The sequence below is a fragment of the Urocitellus parryii genome, chromosome 5, assembly GCF_045843805.1.
Source record: "Urocitellus parryii isolate mUroPar1 chromosome 5, mUroPar1.hap1, whole genome shotgun sequence".
Lineage (NCBI taxonomy): Eukaryota > Metazoa > Chordata > Mammalia > Rodentia > Sciuridae > Urocitellus > Urocitellus parryii.
This window is the reverse complement of record NC_135535.1, coordinates 46,130,091-46,152,214: the sequence shown is the minus strand read 5'-3', so window position 1 is coordinate 46,152,214 and position 22,124 is coordinate 46,130,091. Positions and strand designations below refer to the sequence as shown.

Here is a 22,124-nt window from a genome sequence, read left to right as displayed (position 1 = left end):
TGTGTGGACTTAATTTTATTAATTTGATTTTGTAATTTAAAAAAGTATAGTCAAGATATGAATGGCACCTGATGGTCCCACATGAAGATTTTTTATTCATTTGTACGTAAATAGGGATTGCTGTTCTTTTAAGCTTGCATCCAAAGACTTTGCCTAGTAGTGCATTCAATATAGATTTTACCATTTGCTGCCTAGTATTTCCTATTTAAAAACAGACCATTTTCAAAAAAGAGAGAAATCAACTTAATGTTTTAAAGTGCGCGCGCACACACACACACACACAAACAAACAATGTACTTTGGTTAAACACCTCAATTCTAGCTTTTTGAACATGTAGGAAAAATCATCAAATTCTTAAACAATGCAGCTTTATGTGGTTGGCAGTGGGAGCATGAGATAATCTGGGGGTTCATGTGCACAGATACACAAGCACATATAAAACCCTAAGATATTCAGAACAATCTATTAGATGACTCTAACACATGCAATTCAGGAAACTCAGGAGAAGTGAGACAGGTTTCTAGCCCTGACTATCCTGATGCATCTTCTGTGTTCTCTAAGTCCTGAAGACTCTGGAATATTTTTTAGCTGGATATTATTTTCAGAGAGGTGGGTTAATACTTCTCACAAACATCTATCTTTCTACAACCTTAGAAATTCTCTGTGAACATCTGGCCTATCCTTCAAAAGTGGGTTTATTTATTTATTTGTTTATTTATTTGTCTTAGAATTTATCTTTGGCTAACTGTATTATATCTGTTAAAAGGCCAACTCATGAAAATGAAATAAATATCTTTCAAAGGCTATATTGAAAGATATTTAATGTTGATCATGGTCATGTCCTCTTTTTTTTTTTTTTTTCTGTCTCAAACTCAAATCATCCAAATATGGCAGATAAGTAAGAAAAGAAACAACTTGGGATATAAAGACTGGCTGAATTCAACTTTAATTCTTTAAAAAACAAAATTTGGAAAATGTAATTTGGGAAAATGCTTCCAGTACAAGATTCTGAGCAAATCTCCTTCATGAATAGACAGTGATCAGTGGCTAAGCTGGCAGCACATATTTGGGATTTCTGAAGTCATTCTGACCCAATGGAGATTCAACAGTGAGAAGAGGCAAATATATTTGAAGTCATTCATATTAAGAACGTAAGAAAAGATTATTTTCTTTTGAATCAGCCAGAGAATGGTGGAAATAAACATTTCCTATTTTGTCTTCTCTCCTCAAGTGTTGGGTGATTGTTGTGACACTATTGTGACATGGCTTTTATGTTATGCTCCTTGATTTAGTGTTTAATTTTGTACTGATAACTTTACTTCTTTAACCTGGATCTATGGCTTTTATTCTGTCACTTTATGTTTGGGCCACTTAATTTCTGACATCAACATCTTTCTATCCAAACTCTGAGAATTCAATTGAAATCTAATTCTTCTCAAGAGAAAGGGAAGCAATCTATGAATCGAGAAGATTTTTCATTCAGTTTCTACACTGGCATTGCCTTGGAGGTATATATTTTAGGACTTGTGCCTCCACCTATTATGGCTGATTTCCAAATTCTCTAGACGCCATCACTAGTTATGATAAAGAGGTAGAGTGATGGTCAGAATCCATTTTCTCAATCCCTGCCATGACTGCTACCCATCCTCCAGATTCCCAGAAGGTCTAGGGCATCAAGAATACTGTAAGTAAAACACCACTCTCCACGGAGACCCTCCATGGCTATAATAAACACTCTGGAGAAAAGAGAGCAATAAGAAGTAAGAGAGTCGAGAAGGCTCTTCCAGCAAGATCCTAGAAAGAGTTTGCCACTGTTTACATCTAATTGTAATACGTTTATTCTTCCAAAGTGATTAGGCAGAAGATGATTGACTAATACCCATTCTTCTAATTTGCTAAAATCTTCATATTACTGGCCTTCCTTGATGGGCATTTTATAATGTTCAGACTTCCTTTCAATATTACCTGCTGCCTAAACTCACCCAAGAGGCTTTCTGTCCTCTAGTGATCATGAGTTCCAGATCCTGGCCCAAGCTACTCCTAGTTAGAGCCTCAGTTTCTTTGATTTGTACTTTGCAGATAAAATAGCAAGAACATTCTTCATTATGTTGTCAACATTAATTGAGTACTCACCACGTACTCTGCACTATGTTAAGGGTATTAGATTCATTTTATCCTTTAATTTCCACACTCGTATGAGGTGGGTACTTTAATTCCTCCTGTTTCACAGAAAGTAAAACACAGTCAAAATAAGTGTCAACATCACATAGAATGTAGGGGAGACACAGCAATCATGTGAGCCCCGCACATTCCATACTATAGTCATTTTTAGCCACTTCCAATGTTTTCCCCAGGTATCATTGTCCTGGTAAGCTGATTGATTTCCTTGGTGTGGATAATATATTAACAATAACAATGCATCTACACAGCTAGAGCTCAGGCCATGGCACATGGTGTCAATTTCTCTGTGTTCTCTCCAGTTCTCTCCTTCAATCTGCAGATTTTCTCCTCCTTATTTGGTTCAAGTATCTAAGAACTGTCATGTGTCAAAGACTGCATTAAGTATAATGGAAAGTCTAGTATTTTCCCTTAGAAAGTCACAAACAGATCTCGAATTTTGTACCCCTTCAAGAAACAAATGAAAGGGTTAGGAAGCAGAACTTGATTGGCATAATAACCTAATATTTGAGATTCTTTCAGTGGTTAAGATTGCCGGAAGAATTTATGCAGTGAAGTGCCCATATTTCCATTGTTCCTTCTCTGTGCTGATTCTCTCTCCTCTTCCTCCACAGTGATAGTCTACATGCCATCCTCTTTCTTCCTCCAAGCCTCTATTCTCTCATCCACATGCACAGCATTACCTGTAACATCTAGGTCTGTGGGTACTTCCCCGATCTAGAGCTTTGGTCCTGACCTGTCTGAGCTCTAGGCTCACATTCTAAGTGCTGACTGGCACTGTAGGTTTCCTAACTTCACCCAGGGAGAGAAACTTCCACTAGATTTTTAGCTCCTATATTTCCCTGAAACAAGACTAAAGAACAAATTGTTCCTACCTGAGTCACAGGAATCACGTGGAGAGAACTAAAGCATTTTTCTTCATGGTGCCAACTCCATCACACAAAGGCAGCACCAGATTCTCAGAAAGTTCAGTATAATTATTCATTAGCACTTAGACTTGAAGGTAAAATATTGTGTAGTAACAAAATAGTATGCCTGACTTATACGTATTTACGATTAGAGAGAAACGGAGAAAGGAGGAATGAAGGAGAGATAAAGGGACAAAGACACTCACAGAGGGAACACAGCACTAGTTCTTAACTGGAGAGCCAAAAGGCCATTTTAGAAAAAGAACTGCCAGCTCTCAGTAAATACTTGCTCAAAAATAGAAAATACCCTTTGTTTATCTGCAGATTCTATTTTTGTGACATTATCGTGGAGATTTTGTATTAAGAAGGATTTTTCAGGTTTCAGCATAAAAAGGAACAGCAGTTTCCATCTTCTTCAAAGGAAAAAAAAAACCTGAAATAGAACATTTTATATTTTCTGAACAGAACACCCTCTTTTCTTTCCCCTTTTGGTACTGCTTACTTCTTTGGTTGCTTCCCTTGCAGAAGACTGAATATCTATGGAATATGCATAGTTTGCTCAAGGCGGGAAAAATTAGGTCCTGTAGTGTATTATATAGAGTTCATAAAGAAAGTATCTTTCCCTGAGATAAACTCATCAAACTCTCTTAATAATAGTATTTAGATAGTTGCTATAAAAAGAATATTATATTTGATATAGCCAACATTTATTTTTCTCTCTAAAGTTTAGCTTCCTGAAATCAAAGAATCTGTTGAGAAAATAAGTCAATACATGAAACTAAAAGCTACTATATAACGGAATTTTTAGCAGTTGTTAAAAATGATGTTGTATAAAGATAGTCAATGACTTGGAAAAGTGTCTATAATATAAAATAAGTTTAAAAAATAACAAAACTTCATGTACACAGATTCCAAACTTGTTTAAAAATTGTGTATGCTCGCACATAGAAGAATTTATATATAAGTATATACATATATATATTCTTATATATGTAACATTAGTTATCTCATTTTGGTTATCTAATAGTTAAGGATTATTTTTATTTCCTCTCTTTCCTTCTCTATATTTTCCAATTTATCTAAAACTTTACAAGGATTCGTGACTTTTGGAATCAGAATAAAAACCTTACTAAATTAGTCTCTGTTCTCAAGAAAATTCAATATACCTAGAAAGCAGGGCTTATCTTTAGTATGACGATCAATTAAACCAGCTCTCTTTAGACTTCAATCATCCTAATATTGAGTCTATATGATCCAAAACAAGCAGATGTACTGAGTGGCCCATTGTGGACACAGCACATTGACATTGCCAAAGCTTGGCCTCTAGCATTTCCAGAATGTGTTCCAGATCCTCCTTACTGCTTTAATAGTTAGAAATGGAGAAAAGCAACAGATGGTGACAGTTATGACTGTCAGGATGCCAAGATCAAGAATGGAATTTCTACTTACAGATTATTTTGCAAGGAAATAGTATTATCTGGGAAAATCTAAGCACTAAGCTTTCCCAAATGCAAAAGTTTGGGACAAAAATGAAGGTGGTTATGTAAGATCTTATAATTTAATAGGAAGCATTTCAATTAGGTTAAGAAAAGAGCAAAAGTTTAACCAAAATTCTGAAGTAAATTAGAGAATTTCTGTTTCTAGATATTTTTAAAACTAAAATTTAACTTGACTCTGTAGTTCATTTTTTATAATCTTTGGAATGATTGTTGTGAATACTTTTAGTCAAGTCCAATAATTTTGAATACTGAAAATAAATTAAGCAATCATCAAATATTCATAGACTATTTTGTATCCACTACTAAAAGGTTATAGTTAGATAAGAAAATTAATTTTTTTCATGGAATTTCTACTTCATGTAGGCATAGAAAGTATAAAATAAGACCATATTTTGATAGGTGATTAAGTGCTAAATTTCCTTGCTAGAATGTGCCATTTATTTAGTTAGAGGCTTTTTAATTGTGTTCCCTTGAGCATTCATTCATTCATTCATTCAATACATGGTTATTGAATCTCTGATATAGGTGAGGTATTATAATAGGCACTTGGGATACAGCAGGGACCAAATAGAAAAATCCTAGACTTTTGGAACCTAGATTATGGTTGAGGACAAACAGATATAAAAAATAGTAGCAAGAAGGTCAAAGTGCTATGAGGAAAAATAAAGCAGGAAGGTGGGCATAAATGTCTTTGGAAACTGTTCTTTTAAATTAAATGTCATTCTGGCTAAGGTGTAAGACAGCTCCTTCCTTCTTTCAGTGATTCATTATGTTCCCATTGTTTATTTTTTGTTTTCACATTTATACTTGAGAAATTTATTCCTGAAAATTATCCAAAATCTTTGTTTTAAAAAAGATAAGAAAATAAAGAAAGAGGTAAAAAAAATCATTGTAGGTTAAGAGAAACAACAAAGAAATGCAATTTTAAAAATCACTCATAATCTCCATGTCCAGAAACATTTTGCTATTTGACATTTATCTGTTCATATAAAAATGTTTATTTAACCTCCAATATGTGCAAAACACAAGATTTGCAGAAAGTGCATTCTAGGCAAGAGAATATCAAGAACAAATTTCCTGATCCAGAGATGGATTTGCAACTGGAGGCAGAGAGAAGGCCAGAGCAGTTCTCCTGGAATCAGGGAGGGGCAGAGTGGTAGGGATGAGCTCAGAGACATAGAATGGACAGATGGTGACCAATGCTTCCCAAACTTCTCAAACCCTGGGAATCCTCCAGGATACTTTCTGAATATCCAGATTCCTAGAATCCATCCCCAAATTATGGAATCTCCTAGACAAGGTTTCTGGGAAACTTCAACTCCAGGTGATACAGGAAATAGGCCATGGTACCATGGCAAGATGCTTGAATTTTATTTTTATGACAATAGGAAAGTAGTTGTGTGTGTGTGTGTGTGTGTGTGTGTGTGTGTGTGTGTTGTGTTGTGTGTGTGTGTGTATGTGTGTGATGATCTGATTTAAGTTTTCTGTGGTTATTCTGAAAAAAATTGGAACAAGTTTGTACACAATAACTAGTTAGAAGGAAAGATAAAAGCTAAAATGAAGAAATGAAGATAGTCATTTTGTTATTGTCGTAGACTTGCTTGTAACAAATAATACTTCATTCTTAACCAGTGCTAAGGGAAATGCAAATATATAGTGCTTAGCACAAAAAAGTGTTACTGGTTAATAGAATGATGATTATTATTTTTTTCATCAAATAGCTATCCAATTGTGCCAATATCATGTGATTAATAATCTTCTCCACTCTCTTGTGATGCCTCCCTGTCATTCTTTTATTTCTTATAAGGACTCACTTCTCTCTGCGATTTCTCCATTTCCATTCATAAATTTGCATGAGTGTGTTTTAAGTTGTTGTTAAACTAATCTCGTGCATTGTAACTTTTTTAAAAAAAAATTTGTTCTCTCAGCCTTTGTTTTTTTTTTTTTTTTTGGTACCATGGATTGAGCTCAGGAGCACTTGCTTACTGAGTCACATCCCCAGCCCTGTTTTGTATTTTATTTAGAGACAGGATCTCACTAAGTTGCTTAGTGCCTCACTTTTGCTGAGGTTGGCTTTGAACTTATGATCCTCTTGTCTCAGCTTCCCAAGCAGCTGGAATTACAGGCCTGAACCACTGTGCCTGCTCTCTCAGAATTTCTTTATACTCTTTCATGGAACTTGAGACCAAGTGCTCTGGGACTGAATTGAAAGACATCTCAATCATACTTCACAATTCAGTAGACTTGTGTCTTTCATCAACGTAGTATTTTGACCACTGACTCTAACATAGGCTAATTCAACAATTTCCAAAAACCTGCATTTGAAAAACATACTTTCTACACTAAAATATAGTCTTTCTCATTGGCAAAAAGTCTGGTTTTTAAGACATAACCCAGGCACCCATGCCAGAGTGAATTTGCAGTCTGTTTGAGTGTTAGAGAGGTTAGAGTGTGACCTTTGTCATCTATTTTGCACAGGAACATTTCCTGAGACAGTGCTAAGTCCTTATATCCTCATTGTCTCTTGAAGGGGCTATTGTATCTGAAGGAAAACAGAAGTCTATGTCCCCTCCTTTTGCACACACTGAACTGCCCTCCAGTGTCTACTCTACTTCTGCTGGTTAATAGGATCTCATTTTTCAAACAAGTAATCTCCCCTCCTATACATGGCTTGAAAGTTTTTAGAGTGAACTCTGTGGTTTAGGTTTGAAGTAATTAGTCCTATCTTATCACCTGACCACAAATTCTTAAGGGATAAAGTGAGTACTTAAATTGCTCTGGTCACAGGGAAGCCCAGGATATTATTGACAGCTGTGTGATGCTCCTTCCAACTCAATACGAACCTTCAAGGGCGAAACTCCAGGAGCTTCCAAAATTCATGTTGTGACAAAGAGAAGAGAGCCATTCTGAGAATGAATTCACCCAGGGAAAGCAGAGGTGGAAGGTTGATCCTGTTCCCATTACTTGAGCCCTTGCTAGAATCATTTACATGTCATACAAAAGTGTTGGTACTGCAGCCATTAAATTTTCTCTAGTTTATGTTGGTATTTTAGTCACTTGCAACAAAGTCTTAATAACTAAAGCACTTTCCTGGACACAGCTGAATTCCAGTGCTAAGTGCATAAATTCAGCTCATTTCTTAGGACGCTCACTATGCAAATATAAAACTATAATTAAATCAATTTGTCTAGTGAAAAAATGTCCCGAAATTATTTATCCATATCACACAACAGAATAGATGCTACAAAATTCATTTTGCTGTGGCAAGACAATGAGAAGCCTTGACTTTCAAAGCCTTTCCAATCATACCTACAGATGACCTTTTTATAAGGTGAATCCTATAAACTGGCCAGTAACAGAATCAAGCTGAGAGGAGGCTCAAACTGAGTCTAGGATAGATTTGAAATCCTTTCATCCAGAGATTTTGGTTTGAAAAGTTTTCTAAGTCAAATATCTAGTAAAAGTATTTGCAAGAATAGTTTGTATTAAAAAAAAAAAAACAATAGAATACCTGTCTGGGAGCTGGTTTGGGTCAGTGAGCAGAACAAGAAGCCACAGGATTCTAGGTCTCACAGACAGGATCGGCTTCTGGAAACTCCCCCTTGCTTCTTGTGTGCTTAGAGAACAGCCATGTATCCTCTCCTCCTTTTCTGTTCTCTTCCCTGCCCAGAGGCCTTTTTTTTCCCTTTCCTTTCCTCCTCTCCTCTTCTTTCTTCCTCCTCCTTTGCCTTCTCTATCTTCTTTTTATTTCCTTTATTTTCCATCCTTCGAATCCATCCTGTGTAGGAAGCCATAATCTTCCTACCTCTGTCCCTGTTCACTGATCCTAAACATCCTATTATATTCCCAAACCTGATTAGCCCCCAATTTTCTCAGATTTTGGTCAGGCTAGAACATTTTTCACTCAATAACCTATGCTGAAATGGAAAGGCCTCTAGTTGCCTCCAACCATTTTCATGCGTCCCCTTCCTCCTTCCTGGTGTGTGGCTTTGGGGCCTGACAATACCCTAAGAATCTACTGATAAGAGCTATAGAATTACCAGCATGCATTTGGCTAAAGCCCCTTCTCCCCTCTGACCTCAATATTGACCTCCAGGCCCTTCATTTTCCCTCTAAAACAGTCCTCACACAGAAATCCTAATCACAGCTTCTTAATTGAGTTTCTGGAACATCACTAGCATTCTTTGGGGGTAAACATTCTCATTTGTGTTGTCCTTTTCATGGAACAAAAAAAAAAAAACTACAGATTTTCCTGATTACAAAAGAAAGACGAAAAAGGAAAAAAAAAATCATTTGTGGCCAAATCTCTTGTGAAATGCTTTGTGGCAGCAATTAGGAATCCAGAAAGGAGAAGGGACACATGTCCTTGTTAAATTTATCATTCTAAGAACCCATTGCCAGTGATATCAGAAACAAGAGGGAGAGAAAGAAATATTAGAAGGAAGAAAATGTGATCTCTTTTTCTGAGCTGGGAAGTCTTAGAAATTATTATACTGCACATTTGGAGATTGGGGGTCGTTTTTTACCCTATCTAGGCAAAAACCAGTAATTTCTCCATTCAAAAAGCTGATATTCATTAATACGGTTCATTTTGGTATAAAGTAAGCCACAAAAGAATTTTTTAGTACCACTGCAATATTTCCCAAGTGATAAGGTTCACATTTGTATGTGTATGTTTTAAATACATGTATACCCTCTACATACAAACACACATCAATTATTCCATTGAAGTCAGAAAACTGCCTCAGAATATATCCCTTGCATCTTCCACATTCCATTCCTAAATTGCTTTTGTAGATAGAATGGCCCTTCAAACCAGCTGATATTTAATTGCATGTCATCGTATTGCTTTCTCAGGGAGCTGAACATTATTGATTTATTTAAAAAATAACTCCACCTCTGGTTTTCCTAGTATGCCTAAGTAATGTAAGTGGATTACAGGAAATAGCACTAGCAATTATTTTTGCAAGCTACCAAAGCCACAGCATGGTTAGAAGTTAGATCAAGAGACATTAGGTGAGACTAATGCATCCAAATCACCTATTGCATCTGTGAAATCATCACTCAAAAGAAAAAGTACAGCTTCTTCATGAATCTCCAAACCACAAATAGGCTAAAAGTGAAATGACCTGTCAGAATTCTTCGTTGGTGCCTTTTATTGTCCATAATATTAAATTAATGAGACAGTACATGATATTACAAGATAGAACAAACCTCTTGAACTGTAATTCGCAGTGACTTTAAGAGTTGATGACTATGGGTATATGATGGTCACTAGAGGAAATATGTCCCATGGGCCCTATTATTAAAACTGGCATATCCAGGTACAGAGACATCATTAACATCATTTATCTTCACTGAATAGACAGTGACTTTCACCTTCAGAACATCTGCTACTCATGAAATATAAAATACATGTTCAAGTTTTCAAGAGGCCAAACAACCCACATGTTCTGTCTTAACAAAGAGTTCATCTCATGTTTCAATTTATGATTGTTTGTATTATTTTAATGATTGACATTTCCCGCAGACATTTCTCAAGCAAAACCGAGGCTCTTTGGCACTTGTCTTTATTTTCAGATACCCCAAGGGAAAACTGTATCAAATAAATATTCAATATTTCTTAGTGGCAAACATAAGAGAATGGATCTTTGATACTAAGTGTATTATATCATATGTAGTAGATAGAAAATAAAGAAAAAAAGGAGCATGTTAAATTGAATTACATTTGGTACATAGAAAGGTTGCCAAAATGCAAGCAGAGTTTCTTGAACTTATCTTTACCTCGAAAGTCAACTCATTATTATATTTTTAGACAGAAATGCAACAATTATTTAGAAGATCTTCTGTAACTATTTTTATAGTACATATGGGGTACAATGTGATTTTTTTTGGAGGGGTACTGGGGGTTGAACTCAGGGACACTCAACCACTGAGCCATATACCACCAGCCCTATTTTGTATTTTATTTAGAGAAAGGGTCTCACTGAGTTGCCTAGTGCCTTGTTTTTTTCTGAGGCTGGTTTTGAACTCGACCCTCCTGCCTCAGCCACCCTAGCTGCTGGGATTATAGGCATGTGTCACTGTACCCAGCATGATGTGCTATTTCAATTCATGTATATATTGCATAATGATCAGCTGCTATGTAGTTTTTATATTAACATTCCTGTTATGATTTTAAACTTGAGAGGGATTATAGTCCATACAGGTGTCAACCATAGCATCTATTTGAACTGTTAGACCTCTACAAATTGGGAATTTTTGACCTGGGCTACGGAAGTACATAAGAAATGAGATCTTTGCATCACCTAATATAGGCTATGTTTGCACAGTGATATTAAGAATATTATCTATCATTTATTCCTAAATCATCTTATTTACTAGTGACAGAAACCTGTCCTCCTTTTATAACACATTCTTCCTTTCATTCACTTATTATGAGTTGAGCCAAAAGACTTAAAGAATCTTCAATAAGTACTATTTATTACATGGACTGAGACTAATGCCTGTCATTTCAGAACACATTTTACAGAAGCAAGAGGTTCAATATAGGATGTGATCTGTTGTAACTTAAAGCCTCTTTAAAGTAATTTTTAATCCAAATATGTATTAGGCTCCTACTATGCACCATTCATTGTGCTAAGAGCCGAGGATACAGACAAGTTCTCTAATTTCATGGGAGGAAGAAAACAGACAACAATCAAGTAACAAAAAGGAAATTTCAGAGAGTGAGAAGTGCTATGGTCAATAACCATTGAGATCCAATGGTAAGTATTTACAATAATTATTTTTTTCTTCCAGTATCGACCGCAAGGGAAAGCAACAACATCAACATCAGTTAAACCTGATGCTGCTGGGATTGGAAGACTTGGATACTCACCACCACAATTACATTTGCTGCTGGAATTGGTAGATTTTCCACTTCAAGATCTTGACCAGCCACCGCCAACAGATTGAGAGATGGGTCATACGCAGGTCTAGGAAAGGCTGAATTAACAATGTGGTGGCGTTTACCTATCTGAGTCTCAGAAGAGGAAGGATAGCTATGTTTATATATCTTTTGTGGAGTTATATCCAGGCTCTTCTCAATATCTTGTGAACGGTGATAAATGAATACCGGCTTCCCACTCTTCTTCTGATGAATTGCCCAAAAGCGATCATTGTTTCCTGAAAAGCACCCTAAAAGATGGAAGGAGTGAAAAGAAAATTTAAAATTCTATTCAGTAAGATAGGTAGAATTATTCAATAAAGAAAATTATCTTTTCTTGACAGGCTTGAAGACTTATAAAGGTCAATTAGTTCCCCATTCTGCCTTCACAGCTTCATCATCACCCCAAAAGAGAGCACCCTTGGTGCTATGGTGACATCTCAGACAATTTAGGTGGACGGAAGTGGGTGTAGTTTGAAAGAGTTCTATTTATCAGATATTCTAATACCCCTTTTTAGCAAGGAATTTCCTTTTTTGAAAACTTAATCCTGCAGTTCTAATACTCTGTTGGGTTCTATTCCTAGTTATCCCAATCAGCTCCTCAAATGATAAATGTTTATTTAAGCTTTCCCTCCTTCAATTATTAACATTTTAGACAATTTTTATTTCATACTTACTCTGTTTTTCTAGTGTTATAGTTCTGGTGTTGTACTTACGTATAGTTATTAATGCTTGTATAATATTTTAAGTTCACCAAGTTCAGAAATCTAAATATACTCATGGTAGCAACTTCTAGTAATCAGATACCATCCATTGTTCACATTCTTTTTTTAAGAAAATATTTTTTTTTTGTAGTTGTAGAGGAACAGCGTGCCTTTGTTTTACTTGTTTATTTTCATGTGGTGCTAAGGATCAAACCCATTGCCTCACACACACTAGGCAAATGCTCTGCCACTAGGCTATAACCTCAGCCCTCTATTGTTCACCTTCTTATTTAGGACTATGTCAATTCAGCTAAAGAATACAATTATCAGCCTTCTTTGCAACTAAGTTTTGCTATTTGATCAAGATGTGACCTTTGGGGCGTGATTAAACATGATATGAAGACAGATGTGATGTGGCCCTGCTTTCTACCTTTCCCGCTTTGTGCTTAGGCTTAAATGCATATGGCATAGGAGGAGTATGAAGTAGATGTGTTCAAGATGGAAGAACCATAAGACAAAGGATCCTGGACTCTGATGAAAGTGGAGCTATCACACTAACCCCCAGATTTTATGTGGAAAAAAACAATTTTCTACATTGCTTCAGTTGCTGTTCTTTTTAACTATCTTCTAGTTACAACAATTTAACTGTATACTAACCAATTCATTCATCTTTATTTCTTCTGCTAGATAAATAACCATTGACTCAAACAAATGTTTATTCTGTTAGTCATTAATCAGGGAAGAAAAAATAATACATATGAATGAAAAAGAATATCATTAGATCAAATGACAATTAGGAAACACAAGATCTTCTGTGTCACATAATAAGCAGAGTGAAGAGATCACAATGAGTAAAGCCACGTATATAGTACCTAGCAAACTTAGGTATCCCAGATTTTCCTTTGGCGTGCCCAGGGCAACAAGGACTTCTGCAAATACTGTCCTTAGAAAATTACTTATCTCTTTTTACAAGATTTATTTCTGAATCCTTGTCATCTTATCTTCCCAAATCTCTCAGGGATCTGTAAGCCTTTTTTTGCAAACTCAACTATTAACAAACCCAGTTTCAACAGCACTATCATCGTAGACATGGTTCTTACACTGTTGAACATTACACCTTCCTCTTTGCTACAAAAGCCTATTTCTGGGGTGAGAAACCCAAGTTTATCCAAGCATAAAATATGCCTTCCCCACAAGAAGGAATAAATGTTAAATGAAGAGTCTTAGAAAAGTTAAAGTAGTTAAAAATAGCATGTCCATTCTATTTCTCAACTCCAAGGCAACCACTTTGTTGTAGCTCTCCACAACAATAACAGACTCTATTTCTCAGAGAGGAGAGAGGAAATTGTCCACCTTTCAGAACTGTAGAAACTCATCTAGGACACTACAATATCATTTAGCAAATTACTTTCAGTTAAGACCTAAATGAAAGTTCATGTGCATTCTACATTTTAGCACCATTCTCTATTAATAAGATAATGATAAGAATAACAACACTGAGGTATCCTGTTCTGAATTTTACAAATTCATAAATATAAAGTGTTCTTCATGACAGTTTCATTTTCAAATCATTTTTTATTTCATTCAAAAAAGCCAAATTTACAGTTATTTCAAGGCTGTCACTATCTAACCATTATCTTTGATAAATTGTGGTAGCTTGGTGGCTTGGTTTAAAAATGTTATAGTATATTTGGCATGCTCAGAAGGGAAGACATGATTATTATTTCCCATTAGTGTATCAGAATCTACATGAAGTGTAATCAAGATTAGAATGATTTAAAGGCTATTGGTAACAGAAGATGATTCTCAAACTTACTCTTCTATCATAGAGAAAAGCACTTGTGCTAAGAAAATAGCCTATTTTATCTCCCTAAGTGAAAGTTGAGGCATATTGGTGAGACAGAATGGCTAAAAATGCTAAAAATATATGCTGCTCACATAAGGCCTGATGGAGGGCAAAAATTGTAAAAACTGGCAATTCCTCTACTATGGATTCACCAAAAATATTAAATAAAAAAGAAAGAATCAACTGAGATGATGAGAGAGAGCAGATTTCTGAGATATGGAGAAATAAATGAGTAAATGACATAATTATCTTCAATCTTTCTTTTTATATATCAAATCACAGCAGCCTTTTCAGAGACATTTTATTTAAATAGAATAGGTGAGTCCATGAAACACATGTACCTTGTACTAAAATTGGCCTGCAAGGAAAGAGAAAAATCCTAATTTGAAGTGCAGATTAAACATAATTAAGATTTCTCAGGCTTAGCCAGTCACAGTGGTTCATGCCTGTGATCCCAGTGTCTCAGCAGGCTGAGGCAGAAGAATCATGAGTTCAAAGCCAGCCTCAGGAACTAGTGAGGCTCTGCCTCAAAATAAATAATATAAAAGGCCTGGAGATGTGACTCAGTAGTCAAGCACCACTGGGTTCAATCCTTGGTACCAAAAAAAAAAAATCCCCCAGACTTATCTAGTTGTCTGTAAGAATGGGCTCAGTTAGTCCAGCTTGTCCTTAACTAATGAGTACCAATTGGAAGTATAATGTTAGGTATCTTACCACAGTCATTAGGTATGACAAAAAAGTTGAAAGTGTTGTCTTTAGAACTCCTTTCACCATAAGCACCTGAGATATAAAGATATAGTTTCCTAGACCCTGACTTAGAATTACTATAGCATAATATAATACATGTAGCCTAAGAAACTGAATTTATAATAGAATTGTTCTCATACTCTAACTCTGAAGTTTGTGGATCACTGAGCTAGTGTCTGGAATAAGTTTGTCTTTTCTATCCTCAAATGCTACCTCTGTCACCTCCTTCAACATTATAAATATGCTGAAGTAAACATTTTGGAAATGTTAAGAATAAGATACCTATTAAATATCATCATGGAGATGTTGATCTAGAAGTTAGATAAATAAGTGTGTAGCTTATGATGACATAAAAAGAGAATGAGGAAAAAGAATGAAAGGAATGAAGAGGGACTGAAATAGGGAGGGAGAGGAACAGGGAGAGAGAAAGAGAAAGAGAGGGAAAGACTAAGACTTGTGAGTTATCAACTGCAGAGAAAATTTAAAGCCAAGGGGCTGCTGAAAGAGAAAAGGACATAGGACAGAGTACTGAAGAATTTCAATAGAGTCAGGGATGGGATGAAAAGGAGACTGTAAAGATAACTGAGTAAGAAATGGTAGTAAAGAAAAAGAAAACCAGAAAAGATTGGTTTATGGAAGCTTAAAAAAGAAAAGTTTTAGAATGTAGGTATTATAGAGTCTTAGAAAAAACAAACAATCACTTTCATAGCAACGTCTCTAGAAACTAGAATAAAAATGGAACTTCTGTGTGTTTCTGTGGAAGACAAGTTTCATTAAAGACACATTCATAAAATGAAAATAATTAAAAGCACTCTCAGAGACTATTGCTACGAGAGACAGTCAGAAGATGGAAGAAGATTTTCACTCAAGAAAGAATACAAAGAGTAAAAACAAGAGGACTTTAAAAGAAATTGATTTCAAATGTCCAGAGAGATAAACGAAGAAAATAAGAATGAGGAACCTAAGGAAAGTAAAATAGGTATGTTTTAATCCAAGTGGAAATTATAGAAATGAAAATATACTTTTCATTCATATTTCTTGGGGAATCTCAAAGTACAACAGTAGACCAGATACCACTGAACGGTGAATTCATAAATTAGAATTTTTTAGGTACTCATTTAGAAAGGAGTGTTTAGAAATTAAAAGATGAAAATATAAAAAGAAGGCAAGAGATTGTGGTAGATTGATTTATAGGATGGCACTCTGTGATCCACAATTACTGGTATTCACACTATTTTAATCCCTTCCTTTTAAGAATAGGCTTGATCTTGCAACCAACAGATATGGCCAAGGTGATGGAATAATATTTCTGTGATTAAGTTTAAAAATATATACTTTTTGTGCTGTTAGAAGACTCTCTTGATAATGCAAGTTGCCATGTTGAAGGGGTTCACATGAAGGAGGAGTCGTCCTATGTCCAAAAGCCAGTGAAGGCCTTAGTTCAACAACTCTTTTGTAACTAGATCTGCCAATGATCACATAAATAAACTCAGTGGCAAATCTTTTCCAGTGGTGTCTTCCTCTCAATCCCTGTCCTGGCCAAGACCTTAACTGAAGTTTTGTGGGACATTTTAAAGCAGAAGACCTAATAGAGCCATGCTCAGATATATAATTCACAGAAACATAGATAATAAATTTGTGATCTGTATTTCTGGGTAGTTTGTCATGTAGCAACAAGACAGTGAGGCAGAGATTGAGAGATATTGAGGATAATATGAGAAATTCCAAAATAGCTTTAATAACACTTAAAAGATAAAACATTAGAGAAATGAGACATAAGATATAATGAGGATCATGACAAGATAAAATTTATATTTCTGAAAGATTACCATGGGTATGCAAGAAAACAGATTGGAAGGAAACAATAAAGGTATCAACTTGGGTGATAGGATAAGAGTCAAGACCTGATAGTAATAGAGGTATGGAAAAGAGATGAGTTCTAGAATTATTAAGATATGGAATCGATCCTCCCTCCACCAAAACACAAACAAAATCAATTGAGTGATTGAGTTTATGTTGTGGGAAAGAACTGGGAGTGCAGATTTAAGAGTAACTCTAAGGTGGTGCAGTGGCACATGTCTGCAATCCCAGTGGCTCAGGAGCCTGAGACAGAAGGATCACAAGTTCAATATGAAGAGCAAAACAAGAGGGCTTTAAAAGAACTTGATTTCAAATGTCCAGAGAGATAAAGGAAGAAAATAAGAATGAGGAACCTAAGGAAAATAAAATAGATATGTTTAATCCAAGTGCCTCAGCAACTTAGCAAGGCACTAAATAACTCAGTGAGACTCTGTCTCTAAATAAAATACAAAATAGGGCTGGGGATGTGGCTCAGTGGTTGAGTGCTCCTGAGTTCAATTCCTGGTACCCTCCCCCCCCCAGAGAGAGAGAGAGAGAGAGAGAGAGAGAGAGAGAGAGAACCTCTATTTCTATTGGGCAAAGAAATATATGAAGGTACCTTTCATTTAGGTATAGAACTGTGAGTTTGTGGTGCTTACACTATAGAGAAGCAGAAATGTCTGAAGAACAATTATAATTATGTGTAACTCAGGAGAAAGCTCTGGACTAAAAATACATACTTCGAAACCATAAGCATATAGATGGAAAAATGAATGTGTGATTGCCTAGGGAGGCTTGATGAGTGAGAAGAACCGAGAGTATAATTGAGATCCAGAGAAGCCCATATTTAAGGAACAATCATAGGAAGAGGATGAAGAACCAGAGATTGTGGAAGTACTGAAGGCATGGGAAGAATATAATAAGGAGTCTAATCAGCAGCATCCAGTGTTACGGAGAGTCTGAGAGCTCAAGCAAAATGATCATAAACATTGACCTAAAATTCATGAATGGATAGTTGAACCTTAGTGAGACTTGGCAACCTAGTGAGGTACTGTTTCAAAATAATAATAATAATAATAATAATAATCAGCAGCAGCAGGGGAGGTGGCTCCGTGGTAGGCATCCCTGGGTTCAATCCCTAGTGTCAAAAATAAAGGGTCATGGAAGAGTCTATGTTTAATGGAGCAAACACACTTGGCCTGCTTACAATGAACAGAACTAAAAAAAACTTGGACAAAAATGCATAAAACAGCCATTTGAGGACCTGGGAAAGGAAAATAGTACCAAGGGGGAACTAGAGGTTGAGGAGGGACAGAATACAAAGTTTCACAGCACCAGCAGGAAATTTTCCATCTTAATGTCCCCATCTATTCTCTAGAAAACTCATAGTAGACACCAGGGTACAGACAAAGAAAACTTCAGAAGAAATGTTCTATCTCTAGAAAAACCATTTCAAAAAAAAAAAGGGTATTCATGAGACTAAGAGATTACATCAGTCTTTCCCATCTTCCAGCTCTTTTCTCCATTCTCCATGTTCCACCTCAATTAAGAGGCTCCTCGCAGAGTCATTCCTTGCTGAAAGATGAAAGGGCAGAGAGCATGGGGGTGGGGCGCAAACTTACTTACAAACATACTCTTGAGATAGCCAAACCACTCCTGAGATAATGGCATCAATCCATCCAGGAGGGTAAAACCTTCATGAGGCCCTGTCTCTCAGCACTGTGCATTGTGGTTTACGTTTCCAACACAGGAATCTTGGGGGACACATTCAAACCATAGTAGAGGCTAATATCCAGAATATATAAGGAACTTTCGCAACTCAATAGCAAGAAAACAACCTGATTAAAACATGGGCAAAACACCTAAATGGACATTTTTGTAAAGAAGGCATATAGGTACATGAGAACACACTCCACATCACTAATCATTAGAGGAATGCAAATTAAACCTATAATATCACTTTACACCTAAAAGCCACAAGAGAAAGGAGTCAGATTACATATAGGGGAAAACCAATTAGGATAATGACAGATTTTCCACACAGACCCTGAAAGCTAGAAGATCCTGAGACAGCATATATCAAGCTCTGAAAGATAATAGGTGCCAACCAAGAATCTTGTATCCAGTAAAATTAATCTTTAGATTTGAAGATGAAATAAAAACCTTCCACAATAAACAAAAGTTAAAAGAATTTATAGCTAGAAAACCGGCACTACAAAACATCCTTGGAAAAATATTTAATGAAGAGGAAATGAAAAACAATAATGAAAATCAGCAGAGGGAGGTATTACACTAAAACAACAACAAAAAAACCAAAAACTAATCAAAGAGGAAAACCAAGTCAAGTTAAATAACAAAAATAAACAAATATGGCTGGAAATACAAACCATGTCTCAAAAGTAACCTTAAATGTTAATGGCTTAAATTTACCAATCAAAAGACATAGGCTAGCAGATTGGATTAAAAAATATGCTGCCAACAATATGCTGCCTCCAGGAGATTCATAGGAATTGATAGGAAAAAACATACACAGTCTGAAAGTGAAAGGTTGGGAAAAATCATACCACTTACATGGACTGTGGAAGCAAGCAGGGGTTTCCATATTCATATACAAAAAGTAGGCTTTAAGCCAAAGTTAATCAAAAGGGATAAAGATGGATATTACATACTGCTCAAGGGAACCATACAAGATATAACAATCATAAATATATATGCCCCAAACAAGGGTGCAGCTCTATTCATCAAAAAAAAAAAAAAAAACTCTTCTCAAGTTCTGGAATGTCTGTTATAAAAAAGATGATAGATAGTAAGTGTTGATGAGGGTGTTAAAAGAGGGAACAAGTTCTGGAATGTCTGTTATAAAAAAGATGATAGATAGTAAGTGTTGATGAGGGTGTTAAAAGAGGGAACACTTGTGCATTGTTGGAGAGAATGTAATTATTATAGCTATAAGGTGAAACAGGATGGAGTTTCCTCAGAAAAACAAAATATAGAACAATCATGTGATTCAGCAAACCCATGTCTGAGAATATATCCAAAGTATTTGAAATCAGTATGTTGAAGAGATATCTTCAGTTTCAGATAGATAGGACTATTTGAAAGTTTCAGATATATAGGAATGAGTTTTGAGATCTATTGCCCATCATGGTGTTATTGTTAATAATAATGTGTATTTCAGAATAACTCAGAGAGTACATTTCAAATCAATAGAAAAAATGATAAGTAAGGAGATGGATAGGTAAATTAGTTTTAGTTAATCATCCACATTGTACAGATTTATCAAAACATAACATTGCACATCATAAATGTATGTAATTATGGTCTGTCAATTAAATGTATATAATTTGTCAAATAAATGTATATAATTATGATTTGTCCCATCTAAAAATTAAAAAATAAATCCAGAGAAATTATTACCATTTGATGTTTTTATAAATATGGAAAAGCAATAGTGAAATTATAGTTTTTTCAAAAATATATTTAAACAAAAATTTATATTGAAAATATTTGATGTATATATACAACAAAACCAACATTCACCTAAAATTCACATATACAAACATAACTCAAAAGAGATCATAGATCCAGAAGTATAATGAACAACCTAAAAGAAAATTCAGACAATTCTATTATCTAAGGTTAGGCAAAGAGTTCTTAGATCTGACACCAAGTTCACAATATACATAAGAAAATAATTGATAAATTAGGCAGCATTAAAGTAACAAGTTAAAACATTGCTCTGGGAATGACACTGTTAAGAAAGTAAAAAGTCTGGCTTTAAGGTGGGAGAAAAATAATTGCAAATTATATATCCCACAAAGGACTGGTAACCAGGATATATATATAAAACTCAAAGTCAGCAAACAAACCAGTTTAAAAACGTGCTAATGACTTCTAGACAGATACTTCTAGAGAATACATGGATGGCAAAAAAAGCAAATGAAAATATGTCCAACCTTAGTAGTGGTTGGGGAAATATATTAAAACCATGACATGGATTTCATTTTAGTTAACTCAAATGAAAAGTACCAACAATACTCAGTACTGGAAATGATCTGGAACAAATGAGGTCTCAAACCTTACTGGTGGGGCTGGGAATGTGGCTCAGGCGGTAGCGCACTCGCCTGGCATGCGTGCGGCCTGGGTTCGATCCTCAGCACCACATACCAACAAAGATGTTGTGTCCACCGAGAACTAAGAAATAAATATTAAAAATTCTCTCTCTCTCTCTCTCTCTCTCTCTCTTCCTCTCTCTCTCTCTCTCTCCTCTCTCACTCTCTCTTTAAAAAAAAAAAACCTTACTGGTGGGAATGCAAAATAGCAAAGGTACTCTAGAAAATAGTTTGATGATTTCTTAAGTTAAACACATTTTTACCATATGACCCAGCAAACCCATTTCTGCATACTGACCCTATAGAAATAAAACTTTCACTCACACAAAAGTCTGCAAAATTTTTTTATAGCAATTCTCTTCATAATTTCTCCCAAATAGGAATAATCCAAATTCCCTTCTAGGGGTTAATGGGTAAATAAACTATAATACATTTATCCTATGGAGTAAGATCCCTTATCCAAGAGACTTGGATGAATCTGAAAAACATTAGGCTGATTGAAAGGAGACAGTTTCCAAAACTAACTGTATTTTCCATTTATATATCATTCTCAAAAAGATTTTTTAAAAACTAGTAATAAAAGGCCAATGGTTATTAGAGTTTAGGGTCTGGGGAAGGAGAGAGAGAGCATAAAGAAATTTTTGGGAGTGCTGGAACTATTGTGTATCTTTACTGGGTGGTGTTTGCAAGAGTCCATATGTGTGTTAAAATTCCTGGAACTATCCACCAAAAAAAGTCCATAGTTAATATTAAGTTTTGTAAGCTGCCTTTTTTTTGCTCAAGACTATATCAAAATAATCTTTTCTCCTCACTCAATATAAGTTTTTATCACTGAGAAAATCACTGATGAAATTATAGACAATAGCTTCAGTATGTGGGGAGGGAGAAAAGCTAGATTTAATTGGATTGAGGAATGAGAGATTAAAAAAAAAACAAGTGGACAAATCTTTTAAGTTTGGATGTAATAAGAGAGTAACAATATTGTCAGGAATAAGGGGTTTAGGGACTTGTCTTTGTTTTTGTTTTGTTTGAAGATAGGAGAAATTTTAGGACACTTAATCTCTAAGGTAAAGGAGCTAGTCCAAGAGGGGTTATTAAAGATATAGAAACAGGTGGAATAAGCAGTAGTTTAAGCTTTCTGGAAGACAGGAGGAGATACACTCCAAAGCAGAGAGATGAGTTTTGGATTGGAGTAAGGTATTTCTTTCATTGTAAAGTGTGTCAGGGATAGAGGAGACTAGGGATGTTAATAAATTTGGTGGTGGAAGTTACCTTCTGATGGTTTCTAGTTTGTAGAGAAGGGGATGAAGTTATCTTACAAGAAAGGGGGGAAAGTGGAGATTTCAGAAGGATAGAGAGGAAT

General features: G+C 35.4%; 1 protein-coding gene across 2 annotated transcripts in view; it reads right to left on the bottom strand.

The window, feature by feature from the left end:
- Ptprr (protein tyrosine phosphatase receptor type R) overlaps window positions 1-22,124 on the bottom strand; it is a 249,710-nt gene that overhangs the window by 212,426 nt on the left and 15,160 nt on the right. For both annotated transcript variants that reach the window (XM_026386614.2, XM_077798697.1), the window contains exon 2: window positions 11,466-11,764. In XM_026386614.2, coding sequence (XP_026242399.1) covers window positions 11,466-11,764 — 299 coding nt within the window. The remainder of the gene's footprint in view (window positions 1-11,465; window positions 11,765-22,124) is intronic.